The sequence below is a fragment of the Bufo gargarizans genome, chromosome 10 (assembly GCF_014858855.1).
Source record: "Bufo gargarizans isolate SCDJY-AF-19 chromosome 10, ASM1485885v1, whole genome shotgun sequence".
NCBI classification, from domain to species: Eukaryota; Metazoa; Chordata; class Amphibia; order Anura; family Bufonidae; genus Bufo; species Bufo gargarizans.
The window spans coordinates 33,834,689-33,855,871 of NC_058089.1; the positions used below are offsets into that span (position 1 = coordinate 33,834,689).

General features: G+C 43.0%; 1 protein-coding gene across 1 annotated transcript in view; it reads left to right on the plus strand.

Annotated features, from left to right (window-relative positions):
- CDHR5 (cadherin related family member 5) overlaps positions 1-14,570 on the plus strand; it is a 52,514-nt gene extending 37,944 nt beyond the window's left edge. The window contains 3 exon segments of the mRNA XM_044270432.1: positions 84-1,148; positions 10,555-10,724; positions 11,832-14,570. Coding sequence (XP_044126367.1) covers positions 84-1,148; positions 10,555-10,724; positions 11,832-12,326 — 1,730 coding nt within the window. The 3' untranslated portion in view covers positions 12,327-14,570.
- Positions 14,571-21,183: the final 6,613 nt, after the last annotated feature.

Below are 21,183 nucleotides of genomic sequence, written 5' to 3' on the forward strand. Positions count from 1 at the left end.
TGTTAAATCATAGTAAAACCTTTTAAGGTACAATAATTATAATGACGTTATTATTGACTTTGGAATATCTATTTCTTGTATAGCACTCACCACTACCACAAGTACAACAACAAGCACCACTAAAGCCACAACTCACTCTACTCCAACAACAATCAGCACCACTTCTGGAACAGGTACCACTACAACTACTACTCCTTCTACTCAGACAACGACCAGCACGACTGCTGGAACAGGTACCACTACAACTACTACTCCTTCTACAAGGACAACAACCAGCACGACTGCTGGAACAGGTACCACTACAACTACTACTCCTTCAACACGGACAACAACCAGCACGACTGCTGGAACAGGTACCACTAAAACTACAATTCCCTCTACTCAGACAACAAATACTGCTACTGGGACAGGTACCACTACAACTACAAATCCATCTAGTCGGACAACAACAAGCACCACCACTGGAACAGGTACCACTACAACTACTACTCCTTCTACTCAGACAACAACAAGCACCACCACTGGAACAGGCACCACTACAACTACTACTCCTTCTACTCAGATAACAACAAGCACCACCACTGGAACAGGTACCACTACAACTACTACTCCTTCTACTCAGACAACAACAAGCACCACTACTGGGACAGGTACCACTACAACTACAAATCCATCTAGTCGGACAACAAGCACCACCACAGGAACAGGTACAACCACAACTACTACTCCTTCAACTCGGACAACAACCATCACCACCACTGGAACAGGTACCACTACAACTACTACTCCTTCTACTCGGACAACAACAAGCACCACTACTGGGACAGGTACCACCACAACTACAACTCCATCTAGTCAGACAACAACAAGCACCACCACTGGAACAGGTACCACTCCAACTCCAACTACTTGGACAACAACAAGTACCACTACTGGGACAGGTACCACTAGAACTACAACTCCATCTACTCGGATAACACCAAGCGGCATTAGTTCGACAGGTATCACTAGAACTCCCTCTACTCAGACAACAAAAAGTACCATTGCTGAAACTGGAACTGTTACAACTTCTCCTACCACAGAAACAGGCACTATTACAGGGAGTACTACCACTGGGACAGGTAGTACTGCTAAAAATCCAGAGCCAGGTATTACCATAACCACCAGAATAAAGACCACAACATATTATTTTCACATAAAACCTGTTACACATTTATCTGTTAGCAGAAGCACTACAATAAGTACATCACACACAACATTAACATGCACCTGTGGTTCCAGGTGAATTTTTTGAACAGACCTTAATTTGTATGTGCTTAAGATATATATATATATAGAGAGAGAGAGAGTCATAAGAACAAGGTACACTCCCTTTGAATTCTATGGTTTTATGTATTAGGCATACAAGAAATCTGGTCCTTATAAGGTCTTAGAATTAGGTAAATACAACCGTCCTAGGAGCTCAATACCAGAAAATAACTGATCAGTTTTATCCTAATGCATTCTGAATAGAGAGCAATCCGTTCAGGATGCATCAGGATGTCTTCAGTTCAGTCTTTTTGCCTTTTTAGGACGGAGATAATACCGCAGCATGCTGCGGTTTTATCGCCGTCCAAAATTCAAGAACACTTGCCGGAATGCCGGATCCAGCATTTTTTCTTATTGACATATATTAATGCCGAATCCGGGCAAAAATGTGAAAAAAAAAAAAGCCGGATCTGTTTTTCTAGATAACACCGGAGAGACGGATCCGGCATTTCAATGCATTTGTCATACGGATCAGGATCCTGATCCGTCTGACAAATGCCATCAGTTTGCATACGTATTGATGGATCCGGCAGGCAGTTCCGGCGACGGAACTGCCTGCCGGAATCCTCTGCCGCAAGTGTGAAAGTAAAATGGAAAAGCTGTGCGTGAAAAAGTAAGTACCCATGAATCATTCGCTTGTAGAACCATATATAGCAGCAATAACCTAAAGTAATCATTTTCTGGAGGAATGTTTGACCACTGTTCTTTACAACATTGCTTCAGTTCACTGAGGTTTATGGGCATTTGTTTATGCACAGATCTTTTTAGGTCCCGCCACAGCATTTCTAAAGGGGTTGGGAATGGATCTCACTTTGGCTGGGCCATTGCAACACATTTTTTCCCCCCAGCAATTATGTTGTAGCTTTACTGGTGTGCTTGGGATCATTCTCCTGTTGCATGAACAAGTTTTGGCCAAGTTTTAGCTGTTGTACTGATGGTCTCACATTTGACTCCAGAATACTTTGATATACAGTTCGTGGTCAACTCAATTACTAAATTGCCCAGGTCATATAGTGGCAGAACAAGCCCAGAACATCACCATGCTTTTACAGTTGGTATAAAGTGTTTATGCTGATATGCTGTGTTTGATTTTTACCGAACATGGAGCTGTGCATTGTGGCCAAACATCTCTTCTGTCCAAAGAACATTGTTCCAGGAGGCTTGAGGTTTGTTCAGGTGCGCGTTTGCAAACTTAAGTCATGTGGCCATGTTCTTATTAGAAAGGCTTTCTCTTGCCAACCCCCCACCCCCAACTTGTTCTTGGTCTTTTTCTAATTGTGCTGTCACTAAGTACTAACTGAGGCCTGTAGAGTCTTAGATGTAGATTTTGGTTTTTTTGCTATTCCTCTGAGCATTGCACGGTTGTGGCTTTGAGGTGAATTTGCTGGGGAGTCCACTCCTGTGAAGATTGAAAACCAGGGGCGTAGCTAAAGGCTCATGGGTACAAGAGTTCAGCTTGCCCCCTCCAGCCCTTTGTGGCAAGGGGCAGGGGTGCACCTAGCTTTTCTGCTGCCTGAGGTAAAAACTGAAACGGCACCCCCCCCATGCCAAATTCTCAACCTAACCCCTTCCCTCCAGCCCTACTGTTAGGCCTCTTTCACACGGGTGTCATGCCTTTGGGCCGGATAACATGCGGGTGCGTCGCGGGAAAATGCGCAATTTTTCTGCGCGAGTGCAAAACATTTTAATGCGTTTTGCACGCGCGTGAGAAAAATCGGCATGTTTGGTGTTGTGTAGATTGTATTATTTTCCCTTATAAAATGGTTATAAGGGAAACTAATAGCATTCTTGATACAGAATGCATAGTATAATAGTGCTGGAGGGGTTAAAAAAAATAAAAAAATAATTTAACTCACCTTAGGGCTCTTTCACACTTGCGTTCTTTTCTTCCGGCATAGAGTTCCGTCGTCGGGGCTCTATGCCGGAAGAATCCTGATCAGTTTTATCCTAATGCATTCTGAATGGAGAGAAATCTGTTCAGGATGCATCAGGATGTCTTCAGTTCCGGACCGGAACGTTTTTTGGCCGGAGAAAATACCGCAGCATGCTGCGCTATTTGCTCCGGCCAAAAATCCTGAAGACTTGCCGCAAGGCCAGATCCAGAATTAATGCCCATTGAAAGGCCTTAATCCGGATCCGGCCTTAAGCTAAACGTCGTTTCGGCGCATTGCCGGATCCAACGTTTAGCTTTTTCTGAATGGTTACCATGGCTGCCGGAACGCTAAAGTCCTGGCAGCCATGGTAAAGTGTAGTGGGGAGCGGGGGAGCAGTATACTTACCGTCCGTGCGGCTCCCGGGGCGCTCCAGAGTGACGTCAGGGCGCCCCACGCGCATGAATGACGTGATCACATGGCACGTGATCCATGCGCTTGGGGCGCTCTGACGTCATTCTGGAGCGCCCCGGGAGCCACACGGACTGTAAGTGTACTGCTCCCCCGCTCCCCACTACTACTATGGCAACCAGGACTTTAATAGCGTCCTGGCTGCCATAGTAACACTGAACGCATTTTGAAGACGGATCCGTCTTCAAATGCTTTCAGTTCACTTGCGTTTTTCCGGATCCGGCGTGTAATTCCGGCAAGTGGAGTACGGATCCGGACAACGCAAGTGTGAAAGAGCCCTTAATCCACTTGTTCGCGTAGCCCGGCTTCTCTTCTTTCTTCATCTTTGCTGTTCAGTAGGAAAAGGACCTATGGTGACATCACTGCACTCATCACATGGTCCGTCACATGATCTATCACCATGGTGATGGATCATGTGAAGGACCATGTGATGAGCGCAGTGACCTCACCACAGGTCCTTTTCCTCAAAGAAGACAGAAGAGAAGCCGGGCTGCGCGAACACGTGGATTATGATGAGTTAAATTATTTAGCTTTTCTTTTTTAACCCCTCCAGCCCTATTTTACTAAGCATTCTGTATTAAGAATGCTATTAGTTTCCCTTATAACTATGTTATAAGGGAAAATAATAAAGATTAGGTCCCCATCCCGATCGTCTCCTAGCAACCGTGAGTGAAAATTGCACCGCATCCGAACTTGCTTGCGGATGCTTGCGATTTTCACGCAGCCCCATTCACTTCTATAGGTCCTGCGTTGCGTGAAAAACGCACAAAATAGAGCATGCTGTGATTTTCATGCAACGCACAAGTGATGCGTGAAAATCACCGCTCATGTGCACAGCCCCATAGACATGAATGGGTCTGGATTCAGTGCTGGTGCAATGCGTTCACCTCACGCATTGCACCCGCGCGGAATTCTCGCCCATGTGAAAGAGGACTTAAAGACATAATTAAAAAACATTACAAACAGCTCTACAAAACAGATTGCCGGGAAACCCAGCCCCGAACCAGGTCAAGCAACCAATTCCTCCCCCCCCCCCCTCCAAAGCCACCCTAACCCAAGTAAATCAACACAGAACTACCAAATTGTTGGGTGGTGATCGTCCACAGCTTTATTTTATTTCTCCTAAAACACAGCAAACCCGAGCTTTGAACTGCTCGAACCTTCAATCATCAGGAGCGGTATGCCGGCTGCTGGACTCCCAGTGAGCAAGTCTGCCATTTTTCTTCACCCCGTACTCTTGCTTGTATTCATACCGCCAGCTGTGACTTAAAGGAAGTATAACCGATCCACACTAAAAAAGAAAACAAAAATCAGGAACTCAGGCAACACTGTTAAAAAACCGGGAATCCCCAAAACCACAACCAGGAGCCACTGCCCACAAAACCAAGGGCGGGTGGGCGGGAACCAATGCTGGCCAGCCAAGAGGGAGATAGGAGGATGGGGAGGCACCTTTATACTATGGGGGCTGGCTCAACTGAGTACATGGAGGGAAGGGGAGGGGGCAGTAAGTCGCACAGTGCTGCTTTTAACCCCAACCCTGCTGTCAACCAGCCTGGTGGTAGCCCAGGAAACCCACATACCCCAACCCCTAAAAAGGGCAAAAAGGAGGGGGGGGGGGCAACCAAGGCAAGCAGGAAGGGAGGAGGGGATCCCATACAGGATAATACAGCGCCACATAACTGTCACCACCAATAGTATGTACACTGTGCTTCAGAAAAAGTCCCCCTGAAAAAACTAGTACCACACAGATTGCTTCTCCTTCAATAATTATTGACACACAGTGGTCTAAAAAATAACTGCGCCCAGGAAACACTGTCTCTGACATTAATAGTGTAAACATAATGCCCCCCAAATAATTATTGTGCTAAACTGTGCCAGGATGCCCCCCCCCCCCCACAGTAAGAGTGCTCCCCAAAGTAGCACCAATAGAAATAATTATCTCCCAGAGTGCATAGTGTTAACAGCGCCCGCAATAGTAATAAAGTCCCATTGTGCCCATACTAGTAATCATGTTCCCCATAGTCTCCCAGTAGTAATAATTCTCCTTATAATGTGCGCCAGTAGAGAAATACCCCCTAATTTGTGCCAGTACAAAAATCCCCCCTTATAATGTGTTCCAATACAAAAAATGCCCCCTTATAATGTGCACCAGTACATAAAATACCCCCTTATAATGAGCGTCAGTGCAAATACCCCCTCACAATGTGCACCAGTACAAAAATACCCTCTTACCTTTCAGATCAGACCCCATATTACACCTCAGTTCAGACACCCAAATCAGACTTTTAAATTAGACCCCGATATCAGATCTTCAGATCAGACCCCAATACCAGTTATGACTTTAATTGCCCTCCTCTGAACCCTTTCCAGCTCTACTATGTCTGCCTTGTTCATAGGAACTCAGAACTGTACTGTACACAGTACTCCATGTGTGGTCTGACTAGTGATTTGTAAAGTGGTAGGACTATGTTCTCATCACGGGCATATATGCCCCTTTTGATGCAACCCATTATCTTATTGGCCTTGGCAGCAGCTGTCTGACAGCTTAGTTTGCTGTTCACTAGAATTCCTAAGTCCTTTTCCATGTCAGAGTTACCCAGTGTTTTACCATTTAGTATGTACTGGTGACTTGCATTATTCCTTCCCATGTGCATGTCCTTACATTTGTCGGTGTTAAACCTCATTTTCCACTTCTCTGCCCAAGCCTCCAGATCCCTCTGTAATAGTATACTGTCCTCTTTCATGTTAATTACTGTACACAGTTTAGTGTCATCTGCAAAAATTGATATTTTACTGTGCAAGCCTTCTACAAGATCATTAATAAATATTTTGAAGAGAATAGGGCTCAATACTGACCCCTGAGGTACTCCGCTAGTAACAGTCACCCAATCTGAGTATGTACCGTTAACAACCACCCTCTGTTTTCTATCAAGGAGCCAGTTACTTACCCACTTACAGACATTTCCCCCCAGTCCAAGCATTCTAATTTTATTAATTAACATTTTATGTGGTACAGTATCAAATGCCTTAGAGAAGTCCGGAATTACGACATCCATTGACGCACTGCGCTCAAGTCTAGAACTTACCTCCTCATAGAAACTGATTAAATTAGTTTGACATGACCGATCCCTCATGAAACCATGCTGATACTGCGTTATTTGCTTATATGCTTCTATAATGAAAGTGCTCACTAGTGTTTATTTTATAAGACGCACTGCGTCTAATACAGCAATACTGGCAAGGAGGGCCCACGGAAGCAACTGCGACCGCTGCGACCCCTATAGCTATGCCACTGTTGTCAATTGTCTTGAATGTTTTCCACTTGTGAATAATCTTTTTCACTGTAGAATGATTTACATCAAATTGTTTGGAAACGGCCATATAACTAGAGATGAGCGAATCGAATCCCACGAAGTGGAATTCTATCCGAATTTCAGGATAAATAAGATTTGCCTTGAAGTCGAATTTCCTTGTGCTTCATGTTAGCGAATCGATTTAACCTGAAATAATGTAAAAAACTTAAAAAAATCATACTTACCTCCTCGATATGCTCACGATGGCCGCCAGCCACCATCTTGATTAAAGATCTCTGCCGAAATCCAGTGCACAGTGACTTATGATTTCACCACGCCCGCGTGATGACGTAATCTTGAAGAAAGATGGCGACAGCCAGCCCATCGCGAGCAAATGGAGGAGGTGAGTTTGAATGAAATTATTTTTTTATGTTAATTTTTCACTGCTTTTATACTCAGATGCCGCGATCATGTATGAACGCGGCATCTGAGAGGTACAATGGCGGAGGGCGGCGTTATCGCAGCATCCTGTCATTGCACCCGCTACTTACAAAAAATGCTCTTTGTGATGAAGTAATAAGTCATGAAGCAACTTTTTTGTAAATTTTCGGCGAATTGGCCGAATCGAACTTTTCAAAAATGTGCTCATCTCTACATATAACCCTTCCCAGTTTGATGGGCAGCAATAATTCTCTAAGATCATTGCTGTCCTCTTTGGCATTGTGCACACACGCATGACCAGCAAAATTCCAAAACTTCTGCTTTTATAGAGGTGGTCACACGTGCTGATGATCAGTTAATTAGGGACATTTGATTAGCAGCAGCTGGAGGTTGTACTTATCTAATTTTAAGACCTTCTAAACACCAGAATTTTTTTTTTATGTTCTGAATATATGTGTGTGTGTGTGTGTTTTTCTGGTCATAGTTTCACCTGTGTGATGAATTCTTTCACAGTTTCCCAACGTTCTATGCCTTATCCTGAGCTCTACTCCACAATACACATGCACTACCTGCTATGATGTTCTCACACATTCAGAAGCAATGTACTCTGTTCCCATGCCATGGGTCCGTGCCTACTCCTGATGGACTGAAGGGTCCTGAGTGAGTTCCTGTGTTTCCCTGAAAACTGTGAAGAACCACTGTATGTTCATTATACATGAGATAATGACAGCAGATTCTTTGAAGAAAACCATTAGGTGGTATGAAAAATGCCACCATAAACAAATAACTGCACCAGAGCAGAAGAGCCGATACCTAAACAAATATAGACACCAGATCCTCTAAGCACAGGCCTAGACCAGAAGCCCTAACCCAAGACCAGACTTCCCAAATAAATACAGATCTTTGACGAGACCCCTAAAACTCAAACAGACCCTAAATCCCATAAATAATATAGACCCTTGATTAGACCCCCAAAACTAATAGACCCATTAACTAATTGCAGACCACAGACAATAAATGCCCCAGATCAGATCACGTAAACTAATAAAGATGACAAAACCCTCTAAATAGACACAAAACCCTGGAGATCTCCTCTAGTGTTAAGCCAATCGAAGTATCCGAAGTGGACATCGATTTGAATTTAAGGAAAGAATTCGATTCACCATGAAGCCGAATTTCCTCTCCCTTCGTAGTAGCTAATCCATTTTTTTATAAAATGGTGGCTGAAAATAAAAAAATTATACCACATCAACTTGCTCACGGAGAGGCTACCCACTCCCGTCTTGATTGAAGAAAACACGCCAAAGGACCTGTGGCGAGCGTGATGACCTCACTAGGTGATCACGCAGTGATGTCATCACGCTCTATTCAGGTCCTTTGGGGGGTTTTCTTCAATCAAGACTGGGGTGGATGGCCTCTCTGCCAGCAAGTGGATGAGGTGAGTATCATTAACACCTCATTAACCCCTGTATGGCTTATGGGATAGTTCTCAACAGCAGGTACACATTACCTTTTGCTAAGGAACTGCAGGTGGGAGGGAACGAGCAGCAGCCTGAACCAATGATGTGATATGAGGTGTTTCTCAGACTACCTCAGACTTCCTGTGGGCACTGTAGGTAAACTGTAGTCACAGATCACATCTCTGCCCTAGTGCAACAAAATTAGAGGAAAATAAATAGCAGGAAATGATCCCCTGTATGTGCTGTCATATTTTTTTAACCCATGACTGGGCAGTCACTTTAAGTAATCCCAAGAATCAACCTCTACACCCCAGTGTGAGTAAGCCCCAGAACAGCAATACTTAGGGGCAGTATGTCCTTCATGTGCCACTGTACAGGAACAAAATCTCCATACATATGGCTTGCCACCATTTTTTCGGATATATTCCTATACAAAAAACTCTAAAGATCCAGAAGTATACAGAGGTATAGTAGTGGCTCCATGCACTTGAATGAGTCCTACTACAGCTCTGTGTTACCGTACATGTGTTTAGGCCTAATTACTAAACAAATTGCTCCTCTCTAGTATCCATGGAATATTAATTTTATGACTCATATTAATGAGTTATTCCCACCTGAGAATGACCTCCCACCCCTCCCTGACCTCCTCCTTCCAGTGATGGTCAGGACTATGGAAATACTGGGCTGTGCTATGTTAAAAAAAAAAGTATGATAATCTCCCCGTTGGCTATAAGCTACTGCACCACTTTTTATTTGCCCTAATTTTATATACACAAGGCATTAAATCGCATCATCTATGAGGAATCATTATGGAACTCATCTTCCTCTCAACTATATGACTGGTGAATTATCAATCGCTCCAAAAGGAATTTTCAAGATACTAAATCCTGATGGATCCAGTGCAAATACTACAGTGTAGACTCTACACTGAACATAGTGGTGGTGGTCCCATTAGTGGTGCTTTAGATGTTGTCCTTATTGGCTTGGTGTCCTGTCTTCACATCTTTCTACACACCTATTAATCATTGTATGCACCTTTGAAGGAAACTTTTATTAAGTGATTTATATACATATAGTAATAAAGGGGGGAATTCATCAAGCCACAGATGCAGGAATTCTGTCTTTCAGCTCTACCTGTTACTGAACAGAGTTTCTCCAGGAGAGCAAAACTATGAACATCTTAAAGTTATAACTTCTCTTTTTGTAATGGGGTCTCTCTGGTGACAAATTCCCTTTAAAGTGTCCCTGTCAAACTTTTGAAATGTCATAGTGAAAAGTTTTGATCAGTCAAGGTCCAAGTGCTGAGTTCCCCGGTTATCACTAGAGCGCTCTCTCTTTTTGCTGTAGGAGATAAGATGAGCTTATGGACTTTCTACTGAGCCTGTCCCCAGCAGCAAGGAGAGACAGTGCTCTGTGTGAGAGCTTCTTTCTCCTCGTTCTAGCAATTAGTGGAGGTCTCAGCACTCAGGCTCCCACCAATCAAAACCCTTGGTATGTCACTATGACCTATTACATTTTTTTTTAAAGTACAGGGACACGTTAAGGCTTGCTCTTGATAATAATAATAATAATAATGATAAAAATAAAATTGTCACACTTTTTCCTGCTTAACAAAATGAAAGTAATTCTTGATTATGATCTTTTCATAAAAATGTACGTCAATTTCCTATCCATGTTTCTTACTTAGGGTGTGTATGCTTTTTCAAGCAGGTACTGAAGGAGTATTGCAGAATGCTAATTATTATACCACCACTGACATGGCAATACTTGGCGCTACCCTGGGAGCTGTTCTTGCTCTGAGTTTGGTTGGACTGGCTTTCCTCATTTATAAGCAATATGGAAACACAATACGGAGTAGACTGATGAAAGACTCAGGAAATGTAAGTAGCTTGTATTTTAGACTCCCAATAATGCAAATGTCACCAGCAAGTCTACTCACAGAGTCAGAAAGAGGAAGAGGCCACCAGTCTGTACATAAGCTGGCACCAGCAGTGGGACTTTTTATTACCTTTTAGTCAACTTTTTAATTAAAGGGTTTGTCCAGCTAAATAAATATTGCCTTAGCACTGGAACCCATACAAACATGAGGAGAACATACAAACCCCATGCAGATGTTGTCCTTGGTCGGATTCAAGGCTAAGACCTCAGCGCTACAAGGCACCAGTGGTAAACACTGAGCTACAAAACATTACAAAATTCATTAATTCCTCTCTTCATCTCCTTTTCTTTCATCTGTGTCTCGCTATAAGGAAACTGGCTGGAGCAGTAGCTTTCCCCCTCTGCCCCATCTTTCTTCTCCTCTCTCTTGACTAAGTCTGGCCATCAAACATTCCACCTGCCGAAAAGGGAACAAATCAGAAAGAGATGAACTTCTCTGTTTAGGACTTCTGTAGGATTTCTGCATGTTCCTGAAACAATCTTGTAGACATCCTAAACAGAGAAGTTAATCTCCTGCTGATTTGTTTGCTGACACATGAGATGTACCTTACTTTACTCTTCCTGAAGGATCACAATAAAATAAATACAAGCAGAGATCTGTAAAACCCTAGAGAACTAAAACACAAAATTCATACAGAATTAGATCACTTTTCTTTATATAATGAAAATCTTTCTTGTAACTACAATCTGGTTAATTGGCTTAGACTGCATTCACACTGCATCTGAAGTGTCTGTTTCCCATTTGTGCCGGGAAACGTCAAGAGCAGGTCAAATGTTTCTATGGAATAAAATTCAAAATCTCCATCTCAACTTCAGAATTTTGTTGCACGTTCTTAAGCTTCCCCCTCGTGGTGACTGCAAACAACCAGCGTTTTATCATGTAACTATGTCTATGGAGGAACTTTAGGCTCTGGTATTAAAAAATAGGCATTCACTTTAAACTAATCTGAGACCATCAATGATGAGCAAAAGATACAGGAAGGATTGCAGTTCGGGGACATTTAATTTAAAATGTAATTTAAGTTTAACGTTTTTCTTTTTTAATCTAGAATTCTGGAGGATCTGGAGATAGACAACTCATAAATGAGGAAGATAATTTGAGTGTAACACTGCCTTCAAATCTGGACTTTGGCATTGATGGTGACATAGTCGAAGTGTCCTATGAAAATAACCTACTTTCAGCTGCAGCAGTAAGCTCAGTACTTTTAACGAATGCCCCAGCAGGGAGTCAGTCATTGGAGGAAGAAGATGGGGGGTCTGATTCAGAGGACAAGACGGTAAAATCCATCTTAACTAAAGACTTGAAGGAAGATGGAGGTTACAAGTCAGTGTGGTTTAGGGAGGATGCTGCTCCACAAGTAATGGTGATTGAGGGAGCTGAAAGTGGGGAAGCAAATGATGATGATACAGAAGAAGAATTCAGTAATCAAAATGGAGACGATGATGAGGATGAGGATGAGGATGAGGATGAAGATGAACTTAATCCAACATTCAGCACTTCAAATAACAATGCAATTAATTTAAATAATATAACCATATTCTAAGAGTCTTTTCAACCATTGTACTTTAAGATGACAAGCTTATGCAAATATTATATTGTTGTACAATTGCATGTTGTGTATTGCAAGGATTGACAATTCTGAACATTATTAGTGATAATCTACTTTTCTTTGGAGTATTCATACTTTACTTTTGTATGTTTGCCAACAAAGGATAAGATCACTAGGGTACAATCTTCTATTGTATTGTTAGAGGTGACAAAATAGAATCAAAATACATTAAGGGCAACCTGTTATCTCATGATTTCAGTGGTCTGCTAATGTCTGCATTCCTTAGTTTTCAAAAAAGTTTGCATAATGGCTGTGCTGCACTGTAGAATCATAACTGTGAAGGGACGGGTGGTTTTTGGGCTTCCATAAAGTCTTCCTTGGCCATATTATTCACTGTTTCAGCTGCACAGCTAGATGCAATACACTCAGAAGCAGTGGAGTATCCCCTCTATAAAGTATGCCAGCAATGTACTGCTGTGAAGTACTTTTGTTTACTTCCCACTATATTTGTTTTCAGCTCCAGACAGAGCTAGCTCACAGAACAAATATGGAGGAGGAAATCACAGACTCACAGGAAGCTCCTTTCATCTTCAAAAGCTGTGTAGGATCTCAGGATCTCAGCTAGTTCTGATATGCCCCCATTTCCTGTGACCCATCTTATGAGTCTGTTACTAGGGATGGATCTGGACTGCAAATTAAGTGCAAGTGATACCCTTAGTGGACATATTTATGAGCTGCTGCTCCCCCTGTCCAACTGCTGCTGATTGACAGTATTCTCTCTATTTTCTTTTCCTTGGAGAAAACTGTCAATCAGCAGCAGGTGGGCCGATGAGCAGGAACTCATGAAAAATCCTGAGTCTTCCAAAGCAGAGATGACAGACCACTGAAATTGGCATATCCGTGATGACGTTATGCTGTCCTCAGTGAGGAGGACAAGTTCCCTTATTAAATAATTACCTTTTTTTAAAAAAAAATCCTTTTCCTTTTCAGTAGTTCTGAGCCATCTACTTCTGTTTTATTGATACTTAAGACACAATGTAATATGAAATTGCCACCTTTCTCCTCTGTTTAAAGGTGTTCTCTGGGATTTTCATATTCATGGCCTATTCTCACGATAGGTTACCAATATGAGATCAACTCCTGGCACCCCCACCAATTAGCTATTTGAGGAAGCCGTGGCGCTTACCAAGCCCAGCACTGTTAATTTGATAATGGCTGTGCTAGAAATTCCAGCTCAGCCCCATTCACGTAACTCCTGCTAATCTAATATTGATGACCTATCCTGATAGGCCATTAAAGGGGTGGTCTCATCTCAGAAAATGGAGGCATATCGACAGGATATGCCCCCATTGTCTGATAGGTGCGGGTCCCACTGCTATCGATAACGGAGCCCTTAAAATAACCGAGCGCTGGCTCAGCTATTTCCATTGGCCCTATAGAAGTGAATGGGAGCAATGACCGGTCATGCGCGGTGTGCTCTCATTTACTTCTATGGGGAGAGTGCTTGGTGGTGGCTGGGCCGGAGTCCTCCAGCCACCACACTGCGAGGCTCAGTTCCAAATATAGGTGTGGGTCCCGGCGGTAGGACCCGCACCTATCGGACAATGGTGGCTTATCCTAGCGATACACCTCCATTGTCTGAGATGAGACAACCCCTTTGATATCAAAATCCTGGAAAACCCCTTTAATATGAAGATTTATTGGAAATGAAGAACATACTTTAAAGTAAAATTCCAGGCAAGTACAGTGATCAACATGGAGAGAATTATTGTATCATTCATCCCACATTCCACCCTGTATTAGGCACCTGGTGTATTGTTTCTTTCACAGTTTCTGCTCCCCAGTGCCATCAGGCATAGTTTTTAAAGTGTTTTGCCTACTTTTTTAGTTTATGTATTATCCTCAAGTTTTCCTAAATTATTTTTGTCAGGAGATCTTCTCGGGCAAATGTTCAAACTGTGGGATTTACAGTATATACTAAGGCAGAAATGATATATCCTTATCATTCTGTCATATGCATCTGTTATATGGCATTAATAAAACACTCATGAATATTTAACCTACTGTGTGCTAAATAGACCAGTATAGCAGATTATTAGAGTTTCGGTTTGAGATTTTGTCTTGTAAGGCGTACCTCCAGTGGAAAATACAGCCTTGATCGACGTGCCCATCACTTTTTGTGAAGTATTTTCCTTCCAAGCACAGCCCTTTGTGCTGTAGACTAGTGATGAGCGGAATAGGCAATATTCATTTTCGCGATATTTCGCGATATTTTTGCATAATATTCACAATAAATTTGCGAATTCTGGAATTCGTTATTTGCAGTCATTATTTTTGTGATTGTGCAAATCGGCACTAATGATGCGCATATTTTCTGCGCAATACATGCAACTTCCCATTTTATCAGGTCTGAGTAGATATTACTGATTGGTGCACTATGTCTGTAGCATGTATGTATGGACAGCAGAGAAACAGTAATTCCTATCACACCACCTAACACCCTGCACTGGAACCTATCAGCTACACTATATCACTATCTAACCTACACTGACTATCTCCCACTAACTATCTGTATTATATATATGAGCTAACTAACTAATGTAATTGGATAAGGAAAAGGATCCAGATGAGAGCACAGAGCGCAGTAATGTCACTGCTCTCTCTCAAATGCAAAAAAAACAGGAGAAAATGGCTGCTGGGGAGGTTCTTATATAGTAAGGGGGTAGGCAGCTTTCCTATTGGTTGCTAGGGATCTTGCTAAGCTCTGACAAAGACATTGCAGCCTTCTGATTGGCCCACAAGCAAGAAGGGAGGGCACCAATGAAAAAAAGAAATTCTAGAATATTTGCGATTACGAATATATAGCACTTATATTCTACATCTTCACAAATTCTCAAAATGCCGATATTCGCGATAAAAATTCGCAATTAGAATATTCATGATCAACACTACTGTAGACCTTTTCGTCTTCCTAATTTACCCTCAGGAAGTTTTCATTACCTGCCATGTTACAGATACAATGGTGCTGCAGTCGCCAGACACTGCATGTACAATCCTGCCAGTTCAAATCTCTCTCGACACCAGTCTTTCCCCCCTCCCTAATGTTGGTACGTACTGTACATTACTACTATCAACTAGTATATTCCTTCTACAGGCACACAAACAGCTTGTACTTCCCTGTTTGGTTAAGATATTCAAGTCCTTTTATAGGGTGGCCACTTGATTCACCCCAAGCCCTGTCCCAAGGGGAAAAAAAGGACTGGAAGACCTGACGTTGAGCTATGTGGGGCCGGGAGTGCTCTCCTCATGACATGTCCACCAGCTGGGGGTGAGAGAAGCCTCAGACAGTCAGAAACAGCAGAATGAAATACTTAGAACATTTAAAAAGAACAAAATGTCTCTAATTTCAAGGGACAATCCTAAGCACTCGTCCCTGGCAAATTTTGGTAATGGTCATTTCTCATATGTCATTACTAAACCACTGTATGTATGAGAAGTGACCCAACATTTCAGCTACTTCCCCTCTTAGTGTGACAGAGGTATCCTGCAGCAGCCACAAGGGGGAGCTCATGGAATACAGGTATACAGATCATTGCGTGCACTGCTAGCTGTATAAACCCAGCCGTCAGCTTTCTATGGCTGCATGCTGTCAGAGTTATCATAAATAGTCATGATATAAGTTACAAAAGACAGAGCTCCTCTATAAATCAGGACTTCCGGGCCTAAAAGTAGAATGCATGTAACCATATAGATGTAGTGCCATTGGCAGGGCACTCAGTGGGGTCTGTTCTGATTTCACAGTAAGAATTGAAGAAACCCACATCTTCACCAGGGACTCCTAACATGGGGGGATATGAACTCTCAATGCAGCACACTGGGCCGCAGGGGAGGTGTAGTGGCTGGCAGGATGGGAGTTGTGGCAGTTACAATGAGGGTGGTTGTAGTCTTTACGGTGGTTAATCCCTCTCCCTCTAGTGCTCCGTGGACCACCCGTGCAGTGAGTGGAGGGTGCACCATTTTTTCCTTGGGCTTTTGGGGTCTCCTACCTGATGGTGGCTGGGGTGCACTTGATGGTGGATGGTGGGCCAAACAAGGCCCATTTGGTTACAATAAAGTTTTTATTTGCAGAGCAGATGATGGGAGTTGCAGTAAATATAGCAGCAACAGGCACAGTTCTGGGGTATATTACACAGTAGTTGTGTATAGGAAGTAGCAATGATGGCATTTATTCCCATTTATTACTTTTGCCCTTTGATCTGATTACTTACCAACCTGGTAGTTTGCAAATTTGAAACACCCCCAAACCCGCCCAGGAACGTCTATTTATGGGCTTTAAATCTGCATTAGGCCTCTTTCACACTACCGTATGGCTATTTCAGTGTTTTGCAGTCCATTTTTCACGGATCCGTTGTTCAGTTTTTTTGTTTCTGTTATATTTCGGTTTCCATTCCGTTTTTCCTTATGGCATATACAGTATACAGTAATTACATAGAAAACATTGGTCTGGGCATAACATTTTCAATAGATGGTTCCGCAAAAACGGAACGGATACAGAAGACATACCGATGTATTCCCGTATGTGTTCAGTTTTTTTTTGCGGACCCACTGACTTGAATGGAGCCACGGAACGTGATTTGCGGGCAATAATAGGACATGTTATATCTTTCAACGGAACGGAAAAATGGAAATACGGAAACGGAATGCATACGGAGTACATTCCGTTTTTTTTTTGCGGAACCATTGAAATGAATGGTTCTGTATACGGACCATATACAGAACGCAAAAAACGGCCCGCAAAACGGAAAAAAAAGTAGTGTGAAAGAGGCCTTAAAGGGCTTATCTGCATTAAAGGGTTTGTCCAGTCGTCTGATATTGGTGACCTATCCTCGGGAAAGATCATCAATAACAGATCGGTGGCGGTCCGACTGCACTGCCACTATAATGCTGACGTCTTGCAGGTAAACATTTAGGAGGACACAACGCTCACACGAGAGCTGCAACCCCTTCTTTTTTTTTTTTTTTTATTAATTTTATTTTTATTTTTCAGCATACAAAAAGTTTTCCATATAGCTCATAAGAAAGAACAGACAACATACATATTAACCAAGTATAAGAAGTTTACAAGCATTTAAAATCTATTTCTTCATTAATCATATCAGTCAACTATCCCAGTTTTTATTCTGTTTCTTTTCTCATATCAGAAAACATTTACCGTCCCCTTCCTCGCCCGCCCCTATCCCTCCCCACTCTCCCTTGGTTGTCCTGTGGGGTTTCAATCTAATCAATTATTCCTAATCCATCTTCCGGGGTTTATTACCTATTCCGTTTCCGTTCCCTATCGATTTGTTTTACAGGCGTATTCATATCTCTGCACCCTTTCACATAGGTTTTTCCATTCTTCAATGTTTGGTGGTCTATCCGCTCCCCACCCTCTAGCCACCACGACCCGGGCCAACATTAGGTTTTTGGTCCATTTCATTTTAATTTTTCTTTCCAAACCACTTTTCCTAATATATCCAAGCACTGCGGTCGAAATCTCTAGTGGCACGGAGCCCCCAGTTGTTCTGGTAAGCTCCTGGAAAACCTGAGTCCAGAAAACCCCTTCTAACAGCTGATTGTCTGGGGTGCATGGAGTAAAACCCCCTGATGGGGTGCAACTTGTCCTGCAAAAAATAAGACCTCATACAAGTACATTGATGAAAGAACAAAAAAGGTAGAGCTCTTGGAATGCAATTTTTTAAAAATGTGTGTGGTCACTAAGGGGTTAATCCAGTCACAACTGATGTTTCTCTGACTGTAGTCGTTCACTTTTTTGCTTCTTCTTCATTTACCCTAGTCTGCCATGAAAAGTTCTCCCAAAGACTTCATGGTCTCTTTGGCCAGTGGTGTAGCTGTAGGGGGTTAAGTGGTAACAGTCTTATAAATGACACATAGTACCTTTACAATACACACCACACTAAACATCATGGTACACACCTCAGCTGCTGTAGAACCTCATAATACACACCTCACCTGCTGTAGAACCTCATAATACACACCTCAGCTGCTAAAGAACCTCATCTTACACACTTTGGCTGCTGCAGAACCTCATAATATATACTTTGCTGCAGAACATCATTATACAAACCTCTGCTGCTGGAGAACATCATAATACACACCTCTGCTGCTGCAGAACATCATAATACACACCTCACCTGCTGCAGAACATCATAATACACACCTCACCTGCTGCAGAGCATCATAATACACACCTTGGATGCTGCAGAACATTATAATACACACCTCACCTGCTGCAGAACATCATGATACACACCTCACCTGCTGCAGAACATCATAATACACACCTCACCTGCTGCAGAACATCATACTACACACCTCTGCTGCTGGAGAACACCATAATACACACTTTAGATGCTGTAAGACCTCATAATGCACATCTGTGCTGCTGGAGAACATTATATTACACACCTTGGTTGCTGCGAAACCTCATAATACACACCTCAGCTGCTGCAGAATATTATAATGCACACCTCTGCTGCTAGAGAACATCATAATACACACCTTGGATGCAGCAGAACCTCATGATACACACGTCAGCTGCTGTAGAACCTCATAATACACATCTTATGGTACTTTCACACTTGCGGCAGAGGATTCCGGCAGGCAGTTACGTCGCCGAAACTGCCTGCCGGATCCGTCAAAATATATGCAACCTGATGGCATTTGTCAGACGGATCAGGATCCTGATCCGTATGACAAATGCGTTGAAATGCCGGATCTGTCTCTCCGGTGTCATCCGGAAAAACAGACACGCGTTAATTCTTTTCACATTTTTTGCGGTCTGAAAATGCACAGACCGCAAAAACGGGGTCCGGCATTAATGCATGTCAATGGAAAAAAATGCTGATCCGGCATTCTGCCAAGTGTTCAGTAATTTTGGACAGAGATAAAATACGGTGTGCTGTCCGCATTTTTTGCTGACCCATTAAAATGAATGGGTCCGCATCCTATCCGCAAAAAAAATGGAACGGGCACGGAAACAAAATATGGTCATGTGCACGAGGCCTTAGATTGCAGCCACAGCTAACTGTGAGGTGCTTTGTATGGATTATGATACACCTACCTCTTCCATGTCAACAAACCTGTACAACTAACTCAAGGCAACTGATAAGGCCGAATGCACACTGCCGTGTTTCACGCCGTGCGCTCCCTGCTGCCGCCACAGTACAGTAATACACTGGTATAGTTGTTTATTTATTTTATTTAGCAAAGTCAAGAAAGAGGAAAGCAGCTCCAACACCAGCTTTTGCCAAAACAGAATTTTACTAACACGTGGTAATAAACACAACCACAAATGCTGAGAACATAAAATAAATTTACATACACCCAGCCCGAAGGCTGAGACCCCTGTGTTGCACAGCACGGCGCTGATGGATGCCGGAGGAAATTTTGCGGTCATTTACCTACTGGCAGGCACAACCAAAAAACTGCCTTGCCGTACCTACTATTACCCTGAAGCAAACACAAACAATTGTTTGGGTGCTTAGTACGGGTTAGCCTGCGGTGCAATACAATGGTTTGCAATCTTACTGTGCTCTATAGTATTCACCCTCCCATAACTAGTCCGGTATCACGTGTCTGAGTATTTCTCCTGAGCAAAGCTCTGAACTGGATTGAGTGGGGGTGTTTATCAGCTCTCATATGTGCAATGTCCCTTTAAGTAATGGAGTCCTTGTAGTAACAGTAGCAACACTTTAGGCCTGACACAAAGCAGAGACCCTAACTAGCTAATTACAGGCCTGTTCTCAGTCTCTAGGCACCAACACTGTGGTGAGATGAGTGCACGATCTTACCGACCCAGGTCTGCTCTTTATCCGCTGATAACTCTGAACCAAACAACCATTCTTTCCAGTAAACATGAGGTCCCGCAGAGTATGCAGATTTGTTCCTCAGCTCTTAGCCTCCCTGGAAACAATGCTCCTTTCCCTGGACAGGATCTGGGTCTTGGACCAACGATCAGCTTCACTCAGCTGCAGCTGTGGTCACTGAGGGGTCCTCTCATTCCTGGATCCATCCGATCCTCTGCTCACACACACAGTTCCTCAGTCCCAGCTAGCTTCTAAGATGGCTGCTGCTTCTTCTAGCAAGTTCTCAAACCCCAACTCCTTTGAATATTCAAATATCTGCAGTCTATTAGCTGTGTTTAAGAAACAGCGGCATCTTGTGGCCAAACTGCAGAATATCAGTCCTGATCATTTAACTTAAACCACACACAAACAGTGTTCAAACAATGAGAGCTGTTTCTCAATCTCACACTGCCTTCCCTGCACCTAAAACCTGTACCATCAAGGGCACCTCAAGAAACATCTGGCAGGAGATCCCTCAACACCAGAGTGTGCCCCAAACGAATCCGGGGCGATTCTTCCCGTCACTGCATACTGGCCCAGGGAGCTACAGAAATGTGAGTACCAACTACTACATAGAAAAATTGTTAATAGCAGCACAACGAAAAAATGAAACCTTTCTTGTGGTGGTGCCAGCCGTGTTGGGAGCCAGTCTGAAGATCCCCCTTAGATGCGTCGTATATGTAAAAAAAACACAGCACTCACTTGAGAAAGACCATGACAGTCGAAATGTCGCATTTTTGTTGGTCAATAAATCTTGCATAATTAAAGACAAGCGAGTGCTGTGGTTTTTTTACATGTACGACGTACCAACTACTACACCCATCAGGCCACCGCACTTACACATTGGACCCTGCGGTCCCAGTCACTGCATTTACAATTATTCATGTTTACAGTGCTTGCATGTGTCTTTGCTCATGACAGTGTGCTGCTACTTGTAGTCCTTG